The sequence below is a fragment of the Brassica oleracea genome, chromosome C4, assembly GCF_000695525.1.
Source record: "Brassica oleracea var. oleracea cultivar TO1000 chromosome C4, BOL, whole genome shotgun sequence".
In the NCBI taxonomy this organism is placed as follows: Eukaryota; Viridiplantae; Streptophyta; class Magnoliopsida; order Brassicales; family Brassicaceae; genus Brassica; species Brassica oleracea.
In genome coordinates this window covers 39,799,339-39,814,826 of record NC_027751.1, presented here as the reverse complement: position 1 = coordinate 39,814,826, position 15,488 = coordinate 39,799,339, and the positions used below count along the sequence as shown (strand labels likewise).

The window sequence follows — 15,488 nt, the reverse complement described above, 5'->3', positions numbered from 1 at the left end:
TTTTTTGTATTTTAAATATGTTTTCTATTTCAATTTTAATTTTATATTTTTGAATTTCAATTTAAAAAAATGAATTTATAATTTTTTTTTTGAATTTTGGAAATATTTCGAGGAAGTGTATCCCTCGGAATATTCCGACGACATATTCCTCGGAATATTCAGAGGAATTTCCGACGAAAAAAGTCCTCGGAATATTCCGAGGAAATTCATTTTCTCGGAATTCCGTCTGAAATTTCCGAGGGATTTCCGAGGAAAGATGAAATTCCGAGGAGTTATTTCCGAAGACTTCCGACGACATACCGACGATTTTTTCCCTAAGTATGCCGCTGTTTTCTTGTAGTGATCTATCGGGAAGCAAACCATATCCTCATGGCATGAGTATATTTTGCTTTGATTCTTCCCCTTACCGAATCAATGCGGTTGCGTATGTGCTTATCAATGTAAGCAATCATGAGAGTCGGCTCATGAGACGGTTGGCCGTGCCGTCTTCCATTTCTCTCTCGCCATATCATGTAAACTGATGCTTGGAAGACCAGACGAACTAAGAACTGCTTTGTGCCATCCAAACTAGAGTCTGTTAATCTCTGTAGACTCAGGCTCCATTCATTTGAATAGTTATGTTGTAACAGGTTTCTTGTGAGGTTAACCCAGATCAACTCAGTGTAAGAACACTGAAAAAATAAGTGATCTCTTTCAATGCTACTGTTGCAGAGGATGCAGGTTGCATTGGCCTGTGGATTCCTGATGCAGCATCACTTGTGATCACAAAGGATCACAACGCCTCTGTCGAATAGGAATTTTCTATCTTCTTAGTTTGCTTTTTCCTTTTTTAATAGCTATTATGTTTTCTATTAGGAAAATGATTACACTAATCCCTTCAGGATTAGGATCTTCCTCGGTGTTATATATAGGTATGCTTTCTAAATTGTAAGATACGATTTGATTAATAAGAGTTATAAGTTTATAGGTTTTAAAGAGCTTTGCAAAAGGAACTCGCGCCCCTTCTATTGTTTTCGAGGCTTCCTTCGTTTACAAGTTACCGAGTTTGAGATCAAACCCTTGATCTTTGACTTATACAGCTTCCGCATTCTATCAATTCCAGAGCAGAGTTCTGTCACCCGTTGACAGTCAGTCTATTGTGAGCAGCAGACCAAGCAATAAACGAAAATTTTGGAGTAGCAAACTTGAACCAAAGCCCTTTACTCCAGTCAACCTCCGGACTAGAGACTCGAATCAATTCCCAAGTCTGACCTGAGTCAAAATGTATACCGCAAATCACCTTTCATCCTCACTTATAAGCAATATTTGCACCGAACACAACTTTGTGAATCTAACTCATCATATCTGAATATATTTGTCAATTCTAGATAATGGTGATGCTGTTTACTGCTTTTGGACAATGAAACGTAAAGAATAAAGGCTGGAAACATTTGCTGATTCACGTAAAGGAGGAAAATTATTTATAGCTCAATAACAAATCACATACTATGATTGTCTCTACATGATTTTTGAAGATTATACACCATGGAAAAAAAGACGAATGCAGTCGACATTTTGATATGCTGTAAAAACATATAGTAGACACCTCACATGATTAGCCCGGTTTATATATAAACAACATTATTGTGGGAATGCTGCATGAACGACCCATTGATGCGGCCTGGTTGAGAGAATATTGCTGTCACAAACTCTTTTTTATGTCACTACCAAACATTATAAATGTAAACTTATAAAAATAAGCTATTTAGTAAAGATTTAGTGATTGAATTGTGGATCGCTGGAAAAGTAATGAACTATTTATGGTAGCCTTTAGGAGAAGATTGATTAGACACACCATCTACAAAATTATGCTATTTATTAAACGTTTGTTATATTCTTTAATTCATATTAGTCAGAAAATTGTCAATCCGCCAAACATTATAAGGCTATATATAGTCGCTCGTTATGTTGAAGCTATGGATCATGGGGCACATTTACCAAAACAAGGTTTGTTTACATAGTATATAGTAGTACTTTACGAGTTAGATAAAAATTAGCTTCACTTGGAACAGAAGATATGCTTCCCGAATTTGATGGACAATAGTGAAACCGATTATCCATTTGGGTTTCGAATGATAACAGGATAACAAATAGTGTGAAGCTATATAATAAATATGGTGTATATATACACAACTTATATGAAGTAGTTGGGAGAATATGTAGGTGGGAGAAGAATAACAGGCAATGCATTTGAGCTGGTTTTTTCTGTTAGAAGGAATAGTGGCTGATGAGGGGACTTGCCAGCTCCAAAAGACAATAAGAAAGTAATGTTGTTCATTTCTACCTTCTAACCAATAACCATATATTATTAATTGATTACAAAAAAATCATCTCTAACCAGTTTAAAACGATATATGTTTTTTTTGCATAAGATTTGTTACCGTTGTTACTTAGATCATGCGCTCTACATGCCGGCGGCCTTTTAGCCATAGTGGTAAATACATGACTTTTCCATTTAAGCACTTGAGGTGTACTACATTTATTCACATTATTACATCTCAAATTCTACTATATATATTTGAAATAATAAATATATATTGGATAATTAAAAGTTAGTAACTATTACATATATATAATTAAATTGGTGCGAACGTATAAATCAATTTTATTATTCCAAACAATTTTTTTAAAAATTTGATAGGATATGTAATTAAATTTAAATGATATTAACATACATATTATATTTTTAATATTAATGTATATTAAATGATGCTTTTTACTCATATGTTTTTTTGATCATGTGTATCTTTAATAGCAAAAATTTTAAATTACTAATAACAAAATTTTCATTTTGCGATTAATAATTTTAGTAATTTATAATTTTTAAAAAATTATCAATGTTAGTTCAAAACTTTTATCAAAAAAAAAATTATTCAAAGTGAAATTAAAATATTTATTTATTCAATATGGTTTATAGTTTAATTTAGAATGATATATATACATATATATTTTAAATCTTAATGATTAGTTAAATTAAACTTTTATTTATATGATTTTGTAATCATTTGTATTTTGTCATAAGAAAAATTTTAAACCATGAATCGCAAAATTTGAATGTGAGATTTTTAATAGTTTTAGTAATTTATAGTCGTTTTTTAAAATTCAAAATATAACATATAAAGAAAAATCTAAAATTTTTAATATGGTTATTGTGATTTTTTTAAATTATTTTAATAGTTTAAAATTAAACAAAGTTGATAGAAGATACATTATTTTTTATGAGATCTTTATTATTCAAAATCATTAATTGTCAAATATAGTTTAGCCACATTTGGCAATTCCGTAATTTTTATTTAAGAAAATAATAAATGACATTAATAATGAATTATGATTAGTTTGATAAAAAGCTTATTATATAATTAGATGGACCAACATATTTCTCTAATAATTATAAGAATCATCCTAGTAATGACATGTGGCTACAAAAATAAGTTGTAATGTTTCACAAATAATATATTGGGGATTACACTTTTTCATATATTTACTATACTAATAGATATTAGTTAGAAATTCGTTTTTTGGATTATCAACAAGTTATGGATCTAGTTACAGTTAGCGAGTTATTCATGGTGCCATCGGTTTAAAATTCGTAAATGGGTTAGATTATTGCCTTTGCCTAACACCTGGTGCTCAAACTTAATTTATCTTAAATCACCACAAACTATATAACTTTATCATTTTAATTTCTTCACATATTAAGGCGATGAGTATAAAAAGGAATGTGTTGAGTGTTGACATGCGTGAATCTCCCTATCTGTTATTTTTTTGTTGAAAATTATACAATCCTCTCATGTGATCGGATTTAACTCGGGTTTGGTGGTACGTAGACACCTTTATACTCTCGTACTTATGTATGATCAGTGGACTTTTAGTCAATAAAATACCTAAACTGAGTACGAATCAAATTATAAAGATGATAAAGAGAAAAACTCGTACACTCACGTGGCTACGGTATACACACCAAGTATTTATTTGACTCGTAACTTTGCAGAAAAAAAAAAACTTAATTAATAAATCATGGAGTTCAGTGCCATGTTCAGAAAATATTAGCTCTAACTCCTAAAGACCTATAAATAGACAAGAGACGATCTCACAGATTCATATCATCTACATATTATCTCCTCCGATAATAACATATATCTTCTTCAATACGAGTCCGATCATGAGGATACTATCGGGACGCGGGGGAGGTGCTTTCTGCCTCCTCTTTGTGATTGTTCTTTGTTCCGCCGTTCGTTCTCTCGGCCGTGACGTCGATGTCGTTGGCTACGCCGAAAGTAACAAGAAGATCAAGAGCCCCCACTCATACTTGGGTATTGTATTACATCTCTCTATAGACAAATGATTGCTGACTATGACGTAGTGTTATGTATGCTTTGTACATGGTGCATGCTACTGTTATTCCGCTCGATAAATGTTTCTTCTCGGTCCACATATATAATTGTTTGATTATTCATGAAAATGAAAAAAAAGTCAATATAACACATCTTTTTGATAATGAATATGGTTTTCTTCTTAATTATTATTCAAATCTGAACTTTCGTTGCATTTAGAATATTTAACCCTTCAGCTTACGTTTTTTTGTTGGACTGAACTTGTGAATAGGACTCCGAGTAACCATAGAATGCAAGGCGGCCGAGACAAAAGATCACTTTGTTACAAGAGGAAGCGGAGAAGTTGACGAGACAGGAAAGTTTACTCTCAATATTCCACATGATGACATGGTTGGAGAAGATGGAAACCTAAAAGAAGCTTGCTATGCTCAGCTTCACAGCGCTTCCGGGAACCCTTGTCCAGCACACGACGGCCTCGAGGCCTCTAAGATCGTGATTTTATCGAAGGATGGAGAAAAACACGTGTTGGGGATCAAAAAAAATCTTAAATTCTCACCGGAACTTTGCTTCTCAAAGTTCTTGTGGGATATGCCCAAGTTCCCTTTGCCCCCACCGCTTAAACTTCCTCCATTTCCTAAGATCAAAAAGCCTTGTCCCCCAAAGATAAAGCTTCTACCATTCCTCCCAATTTACAAGCCACCGGTGGTGATCCCCAAGAAGCCGTGCCCACCAAAGATCGCACACAAACCTTCAGTGCCCATCTACAAGCCGTCAGTACCTATCTACAAGCCGCCAGTGGTGATCCCAAAGAAACCATGTCCGCCACTTCCCAAGCCGATCTACAAGCCCCCAGTGCATATCTACAAGCCACCGGTGGTGATTCCAAAGAAGCCATGTCCGCCAAAAGCTCCGGTGCATTACAAACCGATCTACAAGCCTCCGGTGCCCATCTACAAACCACCGGTGGTGATTCCAAAGAAGCCGTGTCCGCCTAAAGTTAAGGTGCCAATCTACAAGCCGCCGGTGCCCATATACAAACCAATCTACAAGCCACCAGTGGTGATTCCAAAGAAACCGTGTCCACCACTTCCGAAGCTTCCGCCTTTCCCACCTAAATACATTCCACACCCTAAGTTTGGGAAATGGCCTCCTTTCCCTTCTCATCCTTGAAGTGAATGATGCCAAAAAAAATAATATTCCTTTGCATGTTGCTTTGTTAAATTCTACGTAGATGTTCCATGTTTCTATTTTTACGTTCCAGCCAAACAAGCTCTGTATTTTTTTCTCTATGTTTAAATAAAATATGTGATATCTCTTTGTGTCTTTTCTGTTAAAGATCTTTGATGTACGAGAGTATCAATTCCTTTTATTCTTTTATCGCAACAAATTGTTAATAACGTAGAATGTGGTGGGATTAATCTAGGAGACGTGTATGAAGCTTCCATTTTAGCCGACCATTTTAACCCCAGTATATCCTTTGTATCGACCATCGAGCAAAAGCTTATGAAATAAAATAAGAGCTTTTATGTAAACGTGATGCAATAACATTTTATTGGGAAAGCAAACTTTTTGTATATACATATGTTCATCCTGGCCAAAGTATAACATTTTTACTGGGAAGTTCTAAATTAACCTAAATGTGATGAAAATGAATGCCATAAAGAGGTCAAAATGCAAGACATCACAACCATCTAAATAACCAAGAGATTCAAGCGTCTAAAGCTCGATTTTGAGCCATCACTTGGATTCTTGGGTTTTTTTCTTGGCGGATTTGTGTTTAGTCTTCAAGTTTCTCTACCTCGCTTACAGAACTATGGCTAAAACCAAAAGTCACGATTTTCGAATCAATATAAGAGATTCATTTGGCTTAAGAATCTTGATGTTGGGTCTGGAGAGAACAATAACACTAACGAAAATAATAGTTGGGTGCCTGACGGGAGTGGGAATAGTTTTGACTTGTTTGATGAGAAATGAGTTTGGGATGAATTGTATTCGTTGTATCAGTCCAAAGACTTTACGTCTACGATTTATCAGTTATTCGGGGTAAATCCTAATTCGTAATCTAAGTATCTGAATCCGTAAAATTATCCCATGGGTACGAACCCCTAAACTTAAATACAAGAAAATCCAAATACCCGATTCCGAGGCTTGGTGCACAAGCATTTTCATCTTTTTCTTGGGATTTCACTGACGCTAATCTCAATTTTCGTCTGTAATTGTTGGCTCATTAGTAGCTTTTAATATTAAGGCCGACAAAAAAGGAAGTTATGGTGGGCTTATTGGTTCCATTCGTAATTTTGTAACTCTGCCTAAGATAATTGACTTGAAGTTCAACAAAAATAAAATTTGAAATGGGTGATGGCGAAAGAGTAACAAATGTTGTAGAGTCGGCTCTGTAATATGTAAAGTTTTATTTCGGCATTTTAATACTCTCACTACTAGTCCACTACAGAGTCATCAGATTAGCTGGCTAAGTAGAAAGTAGTTATACTAATAAATCAATTCACAAAGTCCCGGCGGCTAATGCTGCAAGCCTTTATGATGCACATGTGCTTATTCATACAATAAAGAAAAAATAGAAAGAGAAGTAAGTCATGGGTATAAAACCAAAACGAGTCGGCCAATCGAACCGATGTTTAGCCAAATCGGTTCACAGCACAAAACCGATCAGTGAACATATTGTTTTCAACCGACACTCAGTTTGGTTTGAAACTTTCAATATAACTAAAAATCATCAAACTTAGCGATCTTTTAAAAAATAAAATCGAAACTAAACAAAAATTACTGTTACATATTTAAGAAATCAAATTGAATTCGACAATCAGACCAAACCGCACCAATCAATTTACTCGGTTGAAATTGGTAAAATTATCCTAAACCGAAATAAACCGAAGAAGCGAAGATGGCGAGGTGTGTAGACAAATCAAAGAGTAAAACGTGTGAAAGTTGAATAGAAGCCCAAGACTCTTCTTCTCTCTTCTCCATTTTGAAATTCATCAAGCAAATCGCACAAGTCGTGTGAGACGGCCGCGTTGCATCTTTCGTCATCCATTCTCTCTTTATTACCAACACCAATCCGCGATTGATCCTGAAACGGAACTAGAATCCTCTTCCGATTTGGGAAAAAAAAAAAAAAAATGGAGTCGGACAATGGGAAGGGGTTGATACTAGCAGTGGCGTCTAGTGTTTTCATTGGCTCCAGCTTCATCGTTAAGAAGAAAGGTCTCAAGCGTGCTGCTGCCAACGGGACCCGTGCAGGTCTTCACTTGATAACAAACAAACTTGCCTATCTAGAATGAAAGGAATCATATGTAATTGTGATTCACTTGATGCTTCGCAGGGTATGGAGGTTATACATACTTACTTGAGCCTCTTTGGTGGGCGGGCATGGTCACTAGTGAGTCTTTCTCGTCTTATTTATATTAATATATTTTAGACAGGGCCGGGTCCTGGACAAAGTCGAATGAAACATTGACCTCTGGCCTCCAAAATATCAGGGCCTACCCTGATTTTAGATCACATAGTCTAAACAAGATTCCTTCAAAAATTGTTTTAGTGATTGTTGGAGAAGCTGCAAACTTTGTGGCCTACATCTATGCACCAGCTGTACTTGTCACTCCTCTTGGTGCTTTAAGTATAATCATCAGTGCTGTTTTGGCGCATTTCTTGTTAAAAGAAAAGCTTAAGAAAATGGGGGTTCTTGGATGTGTTTCTTGCATCGTCGGCTCCGTTGTTATCGTCATTCACGCTCCTAAGGAGCAGACTCCTAACTCCGTCCAAGAAATATGGAATCTGGCAACTCAGCCAGCTTTTCTAGTTTACGTAGCCATAACCATGTCGATTGTCCTTGCTTTGATTCTGCACTTTGAACCTATCTGCGGCCAAACCAACATTCTGGTTTATATTGGAATCTGTTCATTAATGGGTGCTCTCACTGTAAGCTTGCTTCATCTTAGCTCTAACTAATTTTGAGCTGTATTTCTCTTTTCTTGCCGTTGGTGTCTCTGATGATGATGTTTTAAACAGGTTATGAGCATAAAGGCCATTGGAATTGCGATAAAGTTAACAATGGAAGGAGTAAACCAGATCGGTTACCCACAGACATGGATTTTTTTCATGGTTGCAGCAACCTGTGTCGTTACACAATTAATTTATCTCAACAAGGTAAGCTCCCGTGCTGACTTGTTGAAACTTTTTGGCCTATGATTCGTTCTAATATGTATTCCTTTTGGCAGGCGTTGGATACATTCAATGCAGCAATTGTCTCTCCCGTGTACTATGTGATGTTCACAACTCTCACAATCGTTGCTAGTGCCATTATGTTCAAGGTACATTTTAACTATATAGGGTTTCCATCGGCAATTGTGTGTTGAAATGTACGTTTTGTAAACATGGCCTTTTTACAGGACTGGTCTGGGCAAGATGCAGCCAGTATAGCCTCTGAGATATGCGGATTCATCACTGTGCTCACAGGCACAATGATACTTCATGGGACCAAGGAAGAGGAACAGCAAGCTTCTTCTGGTAACATAACAAAAATAAAGTCTTGGTTTTTTGGATATCATCCATTATATTTGATTTTTGTGGTGGCAATGCAGATTTGATATTTGGATCTTCAGAAACAGTAAGATGGTATGAGTCAAGAAAGAGCAGGAACGAAGAACACCTGATAACCCTGTACAGCCCTGAATACTAGAAAGAAGGTGGCAATCTCCGGACTTCCAAAATAGATTTGAAATGTGGCAAGAAAAAGCCTCGTGGAATGAAATATGATGTATGTTAGTTTTGTATTGTTTTTATGGTATCTTCTTTGTACAGAATTTTTTTTGTCTAATTGAAACTCCACCCATTCTTTATCTCTTGTTAGAGCATCTCCAATGTAAAACTCCATTTTTGTACGAATTAAAAATGCTCTAATCCTAATTCATTTTCCATTCTATAATGGAGTAATGAACAAAAAAAAAAAAAGATAATTTCATTATGGAGTAGGAAATGGAGTAGGGTTGGAGTACTTTTTACTCCATGCTTACTTTTACTCTATTTTGGAGGAAAAAATTGTGTTGGGTTGGAGATGCCTTTGTACACGCACAACCCAGGTTATTGTTCTTCTTGTATGGACTTTTGTCCCAGTATATGTATCTTCATTTTTCTAGGATAAATGGTTTCCTCAATTATTTGAATGGAAAGAAGAAACAATAGCCAATAGGTTAAGGTTAGATCTGAATTAACAATTTTATCTCCTTTTCCTTTTTTATTTATAACCCAAGAGAGTTGATCATCTTACTGTGACTAGGAAAGCTAAAAGATTCATATACTGCATATGGAAAGGAGTAACAATGGATTTCATTTCCAAAGCCAACCAATTTCAGATTTTGTTGCTCTTGTATATTCAGACCCAATTCATTTAAACACACAAGGCCCTTTGAAACACTTATTGTAATAAAAGTAGTAATAATTCGTTTCCATAAAAGATGTCATATGTTTTTTATTATAAAATGAAATCTGAATTCTTCTTTTACTTTATCAATAAAAAATTTGTAGACGCACGCAGAAAAAGAATTATAAACGGAGATGAAAAGCTTTTGTTTTGGATAAAAATTTGAAGATTGGTACACTATCAATTTCCAGAAAGAATAGAGATATACATAATTGAATAGCTTGTTAAGCTGAATGAGTATGTTTTGGAAACCCATCTAATTCAACAAAATGACTATAGTTTCTCTTATATAGGATTGCTTGGTTCGATCCCAAGACCGGTGATGCCATGGATGGTGTTGGAAATAGATTACATCCCTTTACAAAGTCCTTCAAATAAAGAATTATGCTCATTAAGTTGGTTCAACTCAGCGTTATTCGGCACCATCAGCTTGACACTTGTAATCGGTTAGGTAGTTTGACTTTACTCAGCGCCACGAGCAAAGCTCGATAGCCCGAATGCTCGGACCAGTCGTTCGGCCCATAAAGCATAGTCCAGCCCATTATGTCAAACCGACTTAGGGCGAAAAGAAAAGAAGAGTTACACATAAAAATAGGACAAGAGAAACCAAAAAAAGAGATCTGAATTTGAACAAAGAAAAACAGAAAAATTAGGATTTTGCTCTTTAATATTTCTTACCAACTTGTATTTATTTGATCAGCTCTGAAGAGTGCCGGTTAGTTTTTCCTCTTGTTCATACATTTTGTAACACCAATTGAACAATAAAACACTTTCGAAATAACCCACAATCGAGTTTATCTCTTTTTTTACCAAATCTGGCCAAATTCCGATTTAGTAGCTGGCTACAACGTTACCGATGTGCACTAGAAAGGCTTTGTTTCGTTAAACTCGGCTATACAACATTTTCAGTACTGAACATTTCTCAACCTAGTTTTGTCTTGACCAGGAAAGGATGTACATTTCCTTCAAAATACAAGATACCTTAAAATCAGAGGCCCGTGGGCTATAAAGAAGCCCAAAAGTGAAAAAAGATGGTCTTTGTTTCTATGGTCCAATACCCCAAAACCAGATCCGGTTTTCTAATCCGATCCGACGGCCGAAACATTTGTCATATGATTTCGTACCGGCGAACCTCGCCGCCGTTAAACCTCTCAGACTTGTCTTCGCCGGTGGACATTCAAGGAGTCAAGTCTCCTCCTCCCATGGTGGTTTCTCCCTCCAATGCCCATCAGTAACCCTAAGAAACGGCCCATCTGTGTCGCGCGATCGTTTCTCAGCAGCCACGCCGCCAAAGAAGAGCTCTCTCAAGCGGTGTCTCGTCTCGAGTCCCTGACGAAACAAGGGATTCGCTTACCCTTCCAAGTCCTTGCCTCTCTCCTCCAGCGCTGCGGAGACACGAGGTCCTTGAAACAAGGCAAATGGATTCATCGCCACTTGAAGATCACCGGATTCAAGACGCCCAACACGCTTTTATCCAATCATCTGATCGCAATGTACATGAAATGCGGTAAACCCGTCGACGCCCGTAAAGTGTTCGACAAAATGCATTTCAGAAGCTTGTACTCGTGGAACAATATGATCTCCGGGTACGTCAAATCAGGGATGTTGACTCGTGCGCGGGTGGTGTTCGATGGTATGCCCGAGAGGGATGTCGTCTCGTGGAACACGATGGTCATTGGTTACGCTCAGAGTGGGAATCTAAACGAAGCTCTGTGGTTTTATAGAGAGCTGAGGAGATCTGGGATCAAATTCAACGAGTTCAGCTTCGCGGGGGTTTTGACTGCTTGTGTGAAATCGAGAGAGCTCGGGCTCAGCCGGCAAGCTCACGGGCAGGTTCTTGTCGCTGGGTTTATCTCAAATGTGGTGCTTTCGTGTTCTATCATCGATGCTTATGCTAAATGTGGTCAGATGGAGAGCGCTCGAAGACGTTTCGATGAGATGGCAGTCAAGGATAATTATATCTGGACTACTCTCATCTCTGGATATGCCAAATTAGGTGATATGGAATCAGCTAAGGAGTTATTCACGAAAATGCCTGAGAAAATCCCAGTTTCTTGGACAGCATTAATTGCTGGATATGTTAGACAAGGCTCAGGGGACCACGCGCTCGCCCTGTTCAGAAAAATGATTGCTTTGAGGGTTAAACCTGAGCAGTTTACTTTCAGCAGCTGTCTCTGTGCATCTGCGTCTCTTAGACACGGGAAGCAAATTCATGGCTACATGATCCGTACGAATGTTGTACCCAATGCGATTGTTGTCAGTTCTTTGATCGATATGTACTCCAAATCAGGGAGTTTAGAAGCCAGCGAGCGGGTTTTCGATCGTTACGGCGACAAACAAGACTGTGTCCTGTGGAACACGATGATCTCTGCATTAGCGCATCACGGGCTTGGCCACAAGGCCTTGCGCATGCTTGATGGAATGATCAAGATCGGAGTCCGCCCGAACCGGACGACTCTGGTTGTGATTCTCAGTGCCTGCAGTCACTCAGGTCTGGTAGAGGAAGGAGTCAGGTGGTTTGATTCAATGACTGTTGATTACAGGATCGTTCCCGACCAAGAACATTACGCTTGTCTGATAGATCTCCTAGGTCGTGCCGGTTGTTTTAAAGAGTTGATGAGCAGGATGGAGAAAATGCCTTTTAAACCGGACGAGCATATCTGGAATGCGATCCTTGGGGTATCCAGGATCCATGGAAATGTGGAATTGGGAAAGAAAGCGGCGGAAGAGCTGATCAGACTGGACCCTGAGTCGTCTGCGCCATACGTATTACTGTCGAGCATTCACGCAGATCAGGGAAACTGGGAATCAGTAGAGAAGTTGAGAGGGATTATGAAGAAGAGAAGGGTGAACAAAGAGAAAGCTGGTAGTTGGATTGGAATCGGGGAGAAAGTTGAAACTTTCAGAGTCTCAGACGGGTGGCATCATCCTCGTAAAAAAGAGATCTACTCCATTCTGCACAATCTGGCTGCACTAATGGAAGAAGAAGAGGCTTCAAGAACATGATCCTCTCTAACAAGAAGGGAGGATTGTACACTGTTAAAGCCTGCAAAAGCAGGGGAGTTATACGTGTTGTGATGATTTGATTTTAGCTTCAAAAGTTTGTAAGTCTAGCAGAGCTAACAACTACAATGTTCTTTCTTTTTTTTGTCTTCCTCCAGATTTATTGTTTAATAAAAGAATCAGAATGGAATAGATTTTCGTTTCTGCAGGCAGTTTGATTCGTATTGGCTGATTTATTACAAAAGATGGAGATGGCAGGTGAGCCAAGAAATGAGACAAAATAAGACAAGCGACCAATACTTGTATGTCTGGATCAAATTTATTGCAACCTAACAATGCCACAAGCCAATAGTTATGCAATTTACAAACCGGAGATTCTCCAGTCCATCCGATTGCGAGTATCATCCCACTGAAGTAAATTCCAGTCCAGCCCAACCATGAAATTTCCTTCCCCAAAACCAAATGTGAACCACAATATGAGTCTTTTAGCATTCCAACAAGCCCACAACCAGAAGAAATCTCCATGGGAATTTCAAGTTATGAGCCATTTCCCAAAACCGGTCAAATCATCTCTCAACTTGCCTTATTTGGAAGTTCATGAGTTCAAACAATTCCAAACCAGATCATGGCGACCAGGAGAGACATCTAAGAATTTAGAAGACACATCTAAACATCAAGGAGGGTCAGACATCATCCTACCATGAACCAACAACTGTGGGATTAAAAGGATCTTCACATTTGTAAACTTGCCGTTTTTGAAAGCATTCACATTTGCAAGATTTGAAGACCAACAACTATATCACTTCGACCACAGCCTTCTGATTCTCTTTATGCTGAACATGGACGTCCCAAGATATCATGATTTCATGACCAAGCTTTCCAAATTCAAACAAATCATCAAGTTCCCCTATTTTGGTCAAAATCCTATTATTCTCTTTAACGACTAGTTTTTAATTTCCTTTGATTGGTTTCTTTTTTCTTGAGTTAGACCATTGTATCTTAGCATATATAATCTTAGACATCATGTAATGTTCACCTTATCAATACCAACAAGCTGTTAACTCTCTTGGACTAATATTTAGCCGCTACACTGCAGAAGCTGTGAATATCCTCACACTTCTGTCAACTACTTATTTGGTAGCTTTCTGCCAAGCCTGTGAATCAAATATCAAGAAAACATTTAAGGCGGCTGTGAACCAAACCACCAAACGCGTACTTTCTGTCGATGAACCGTTCCTCAAACAAAACCTCCTCCAAGTTATCCATTGGGAATACGTCTTTTCCTATGTGACCCAAACAGCCTCATTAGCGTATTAATAACTCTAACCCAAAAACTAACTCAAAGGGGAGAATTGTCACGGCACTTATATACTGTATTAAGATCTTTTTTTTGACCGATGTGAGATTTTAATAGGCTCCCTAAAGATGTGGATGAGAAACGGTAAAATAGAATATTTTTACATGCTATATAGATAGAAAACTGTTTAGGTGAAAAAAATATATGCACGGCCAAATTTAGCTCTGATATCATATTAATAAGTTTAACTCACACAAAAAAACCCATCTAAGAGTAAAAAATTGTCATAACACTTATATATTATCTAAAGATTTTTACCATACCCGATGTGGAACTCTAGTCAGAGCTAGCCCTTAGGGCAAGTCAAAGAAGCATAGGCTTCCAGCAGTTTTGTTTATAAAAACCATTTCGGCTACACATCAAAACTTTCCTTTGGTCTAGCTAGTAGTATAATCTTCCCCTGCTTTAACTCAGCTCGAATCGTAATAATGCACATTTTCTTTTATTTACTTTTTCAGAACGTGGCCAATTTTCTTTGTTGGTTCTAGTCTTGGACCTCACCTCCTAGGACCAGCACTGACACTAATATAAGCCTCTAATGCAGAAGCTGAGACACGTTCGTTTTTTCCACGCTTTAGCTGAACCAGAACAAGAACATGAAACATATACAGGTTTTAGAAAACTCTGAGAGTTAGAAATAAAGCTGAAATACTCACAGACCCCCTCCCCTGTTTGAATGTCTGAAAGATTGGAACGGAGCTCCACTTCCAATCGCCTAAACGGACAGAACTTAGTTTCACCCCCTAGAGTGAACCTTTAAATTCACCTCACTCTTTAGGACCAATCAAAGTGACACATAGATTATTAATTAAAAAATATTAAATTAAATAAAAAATAGCTACAAAAAATAAAAACATGATTGGTAGTATTTAAGGCTGTAAATGAAAATTAAAGCTGTCAATTCCTACAGTCCAACCAATCACCCCCAATAAATCTATGTTTGAATACAGAAATAGGACTTGAGTGATTGGTTGGACTGTAAGAATTGACAGCTTTAGTACTTATCCCCTTCCACATAAGCTATGAAACCGTCTAGTACTTATCCCCTTCCACATAAGCTATGAAACCCTACAGGTCACGAAACTAAAACAAACACCACAACTCGGATCAAAAAACCAACAACAACAAAAAGAAACTTTGACTCACCTGGTGACTACTTTGGTTGATGAGGTCAGGCTCCGCAGATTTAGGAAACTTCTATGTTTTTTCTTGCCATATCTTTTGACTGAACTTGCTCTCTAGACATCATCTTCCTTAGTCCTCATCATGAGAATGGTTCCTTCAGAACATTAACCATATCAATGCCATTACTTAGGGA

At 37.5% G+C, this 15,488-nt stretch overlaps 3 protein-coding genes across 3 annotated transcripts; all 3 read left to right on the top strand.

Annotated features, from left to right (window-relative positions):
• The first annotated feature begins 4,105 nt into the window (after positions 1 to 4,105).
• Positions 4,106 to 5,697, top strand: LOC106337393 (proline-rich protein 2). Its single transcript, XM_013776489.1, has 2 exons — positions 4,106 to 4,352; positions 4,645 to 5,697. The coding sequence occupies exons 1-2, from the start codon at positions 4,202 to 4,204 to the stop codon at positions 5,541 to 5,543; spliced, it is 1,050 nt and encodes a 349-aa protein (XP_013631943.1). The 5' UTR covers positions 4,106 to 4,201; the 3' UTR covers positions 5,544 to 5,697.
• A 1,614-nt stretch (positions 5,698 to 7,311) lies between these two features.
• Positions 7,312 to 9,476, top strand: LOC106339638 (probable magnesium transporter NIPA6). Its single transcript, XM_013778484.1, has 7 exons — positions 7,312 to 7,631; positions 7,714 to 7,770; positions 7,930 to 8,309; positions 8,400 to 8,537; positions 8,609 to 8,701; positions 8,780 to 8,897; positions 8,972 to 9,476. Exons 1-7 carry the CDS (start codon positions 7,511 to 7,513, stop codon positions 9,067 to 9,069), a joined length of 1,005 nt encoding a protein of 334 aa, XP_013633938.1. The 5' UTR covers positions 7,312 to 7,510; the 3' UTR covers positions 9,070 to 9,476.
• A 1,394-nt stretch (positions 9,477 to 10,870) lies between these two features.
• Positions 10,871 to 13,368, top strand: LOC106337678 (pentatricopeptide repeat-containing protein At2g21090-like). Its single transcript, XM_013776800.1, has 2 exons — positions 10,871 to 12,914; positions 13,023 to 13,368. The coding sequence occupies exon 1, from the start codon at positions 11,032 to 11,034 to the stop codon at positions 12,814 to 12,816; it is 1,785 nt and encodes a 594-aa protein (XP_013632254.1). The 5' UTR covers positions 10,871 to 11,031; the 3' UTR covers positions 12,817 to 12,914; positions 13,023 to 13,368.
• The last annotated feature ends 2,120 nt before the right edge of the window (positions 13,369 to 15,488 follow it).

Coding starts and splice junctions, on each gene's coding strand:
- LOC106337393 (XM_013776489.1), top strand. CDS start 4,202: ATGAGGATACTATCGGGACGCGGGGGAGGTGCTTTCTGCCTCCTCTTT. Junction 4,353..4,644: donor GAGCCCCCACTCATACTTGG/GTATTGTATTAC, acceptor ACTTGTGAATAG/GACTCCGAGTAACCATAGAA.
- LOC106337678 (XM_013776800.1), top strand. CDS start 11,032: ATGCCCATCAGTAACCCTAAGAAACGGCCCATCTGTGTCGCGCGATCG.
- LOC106339638 (XM_013778484.1), top strand. CDS start 7,511: ATGGAGTCGGACAATGGGAAGGGGTTGATACTAGCAGTGGCGTCTAGT. Junction 8,310..8,399: donor CATTAATGGGTGCTCTCACT/GTAAGCTTGCTT, acceptor TGTTTTAAACAG/GTTATGAGCATAAAGGCCAT. Junction 8,538..8,608: donor AATTAATTTATCTCAACAAG/GTAAGCTCCCGT, acceptor TCCTTTTGGCAG/GCGTTGGATACATTCAATGC.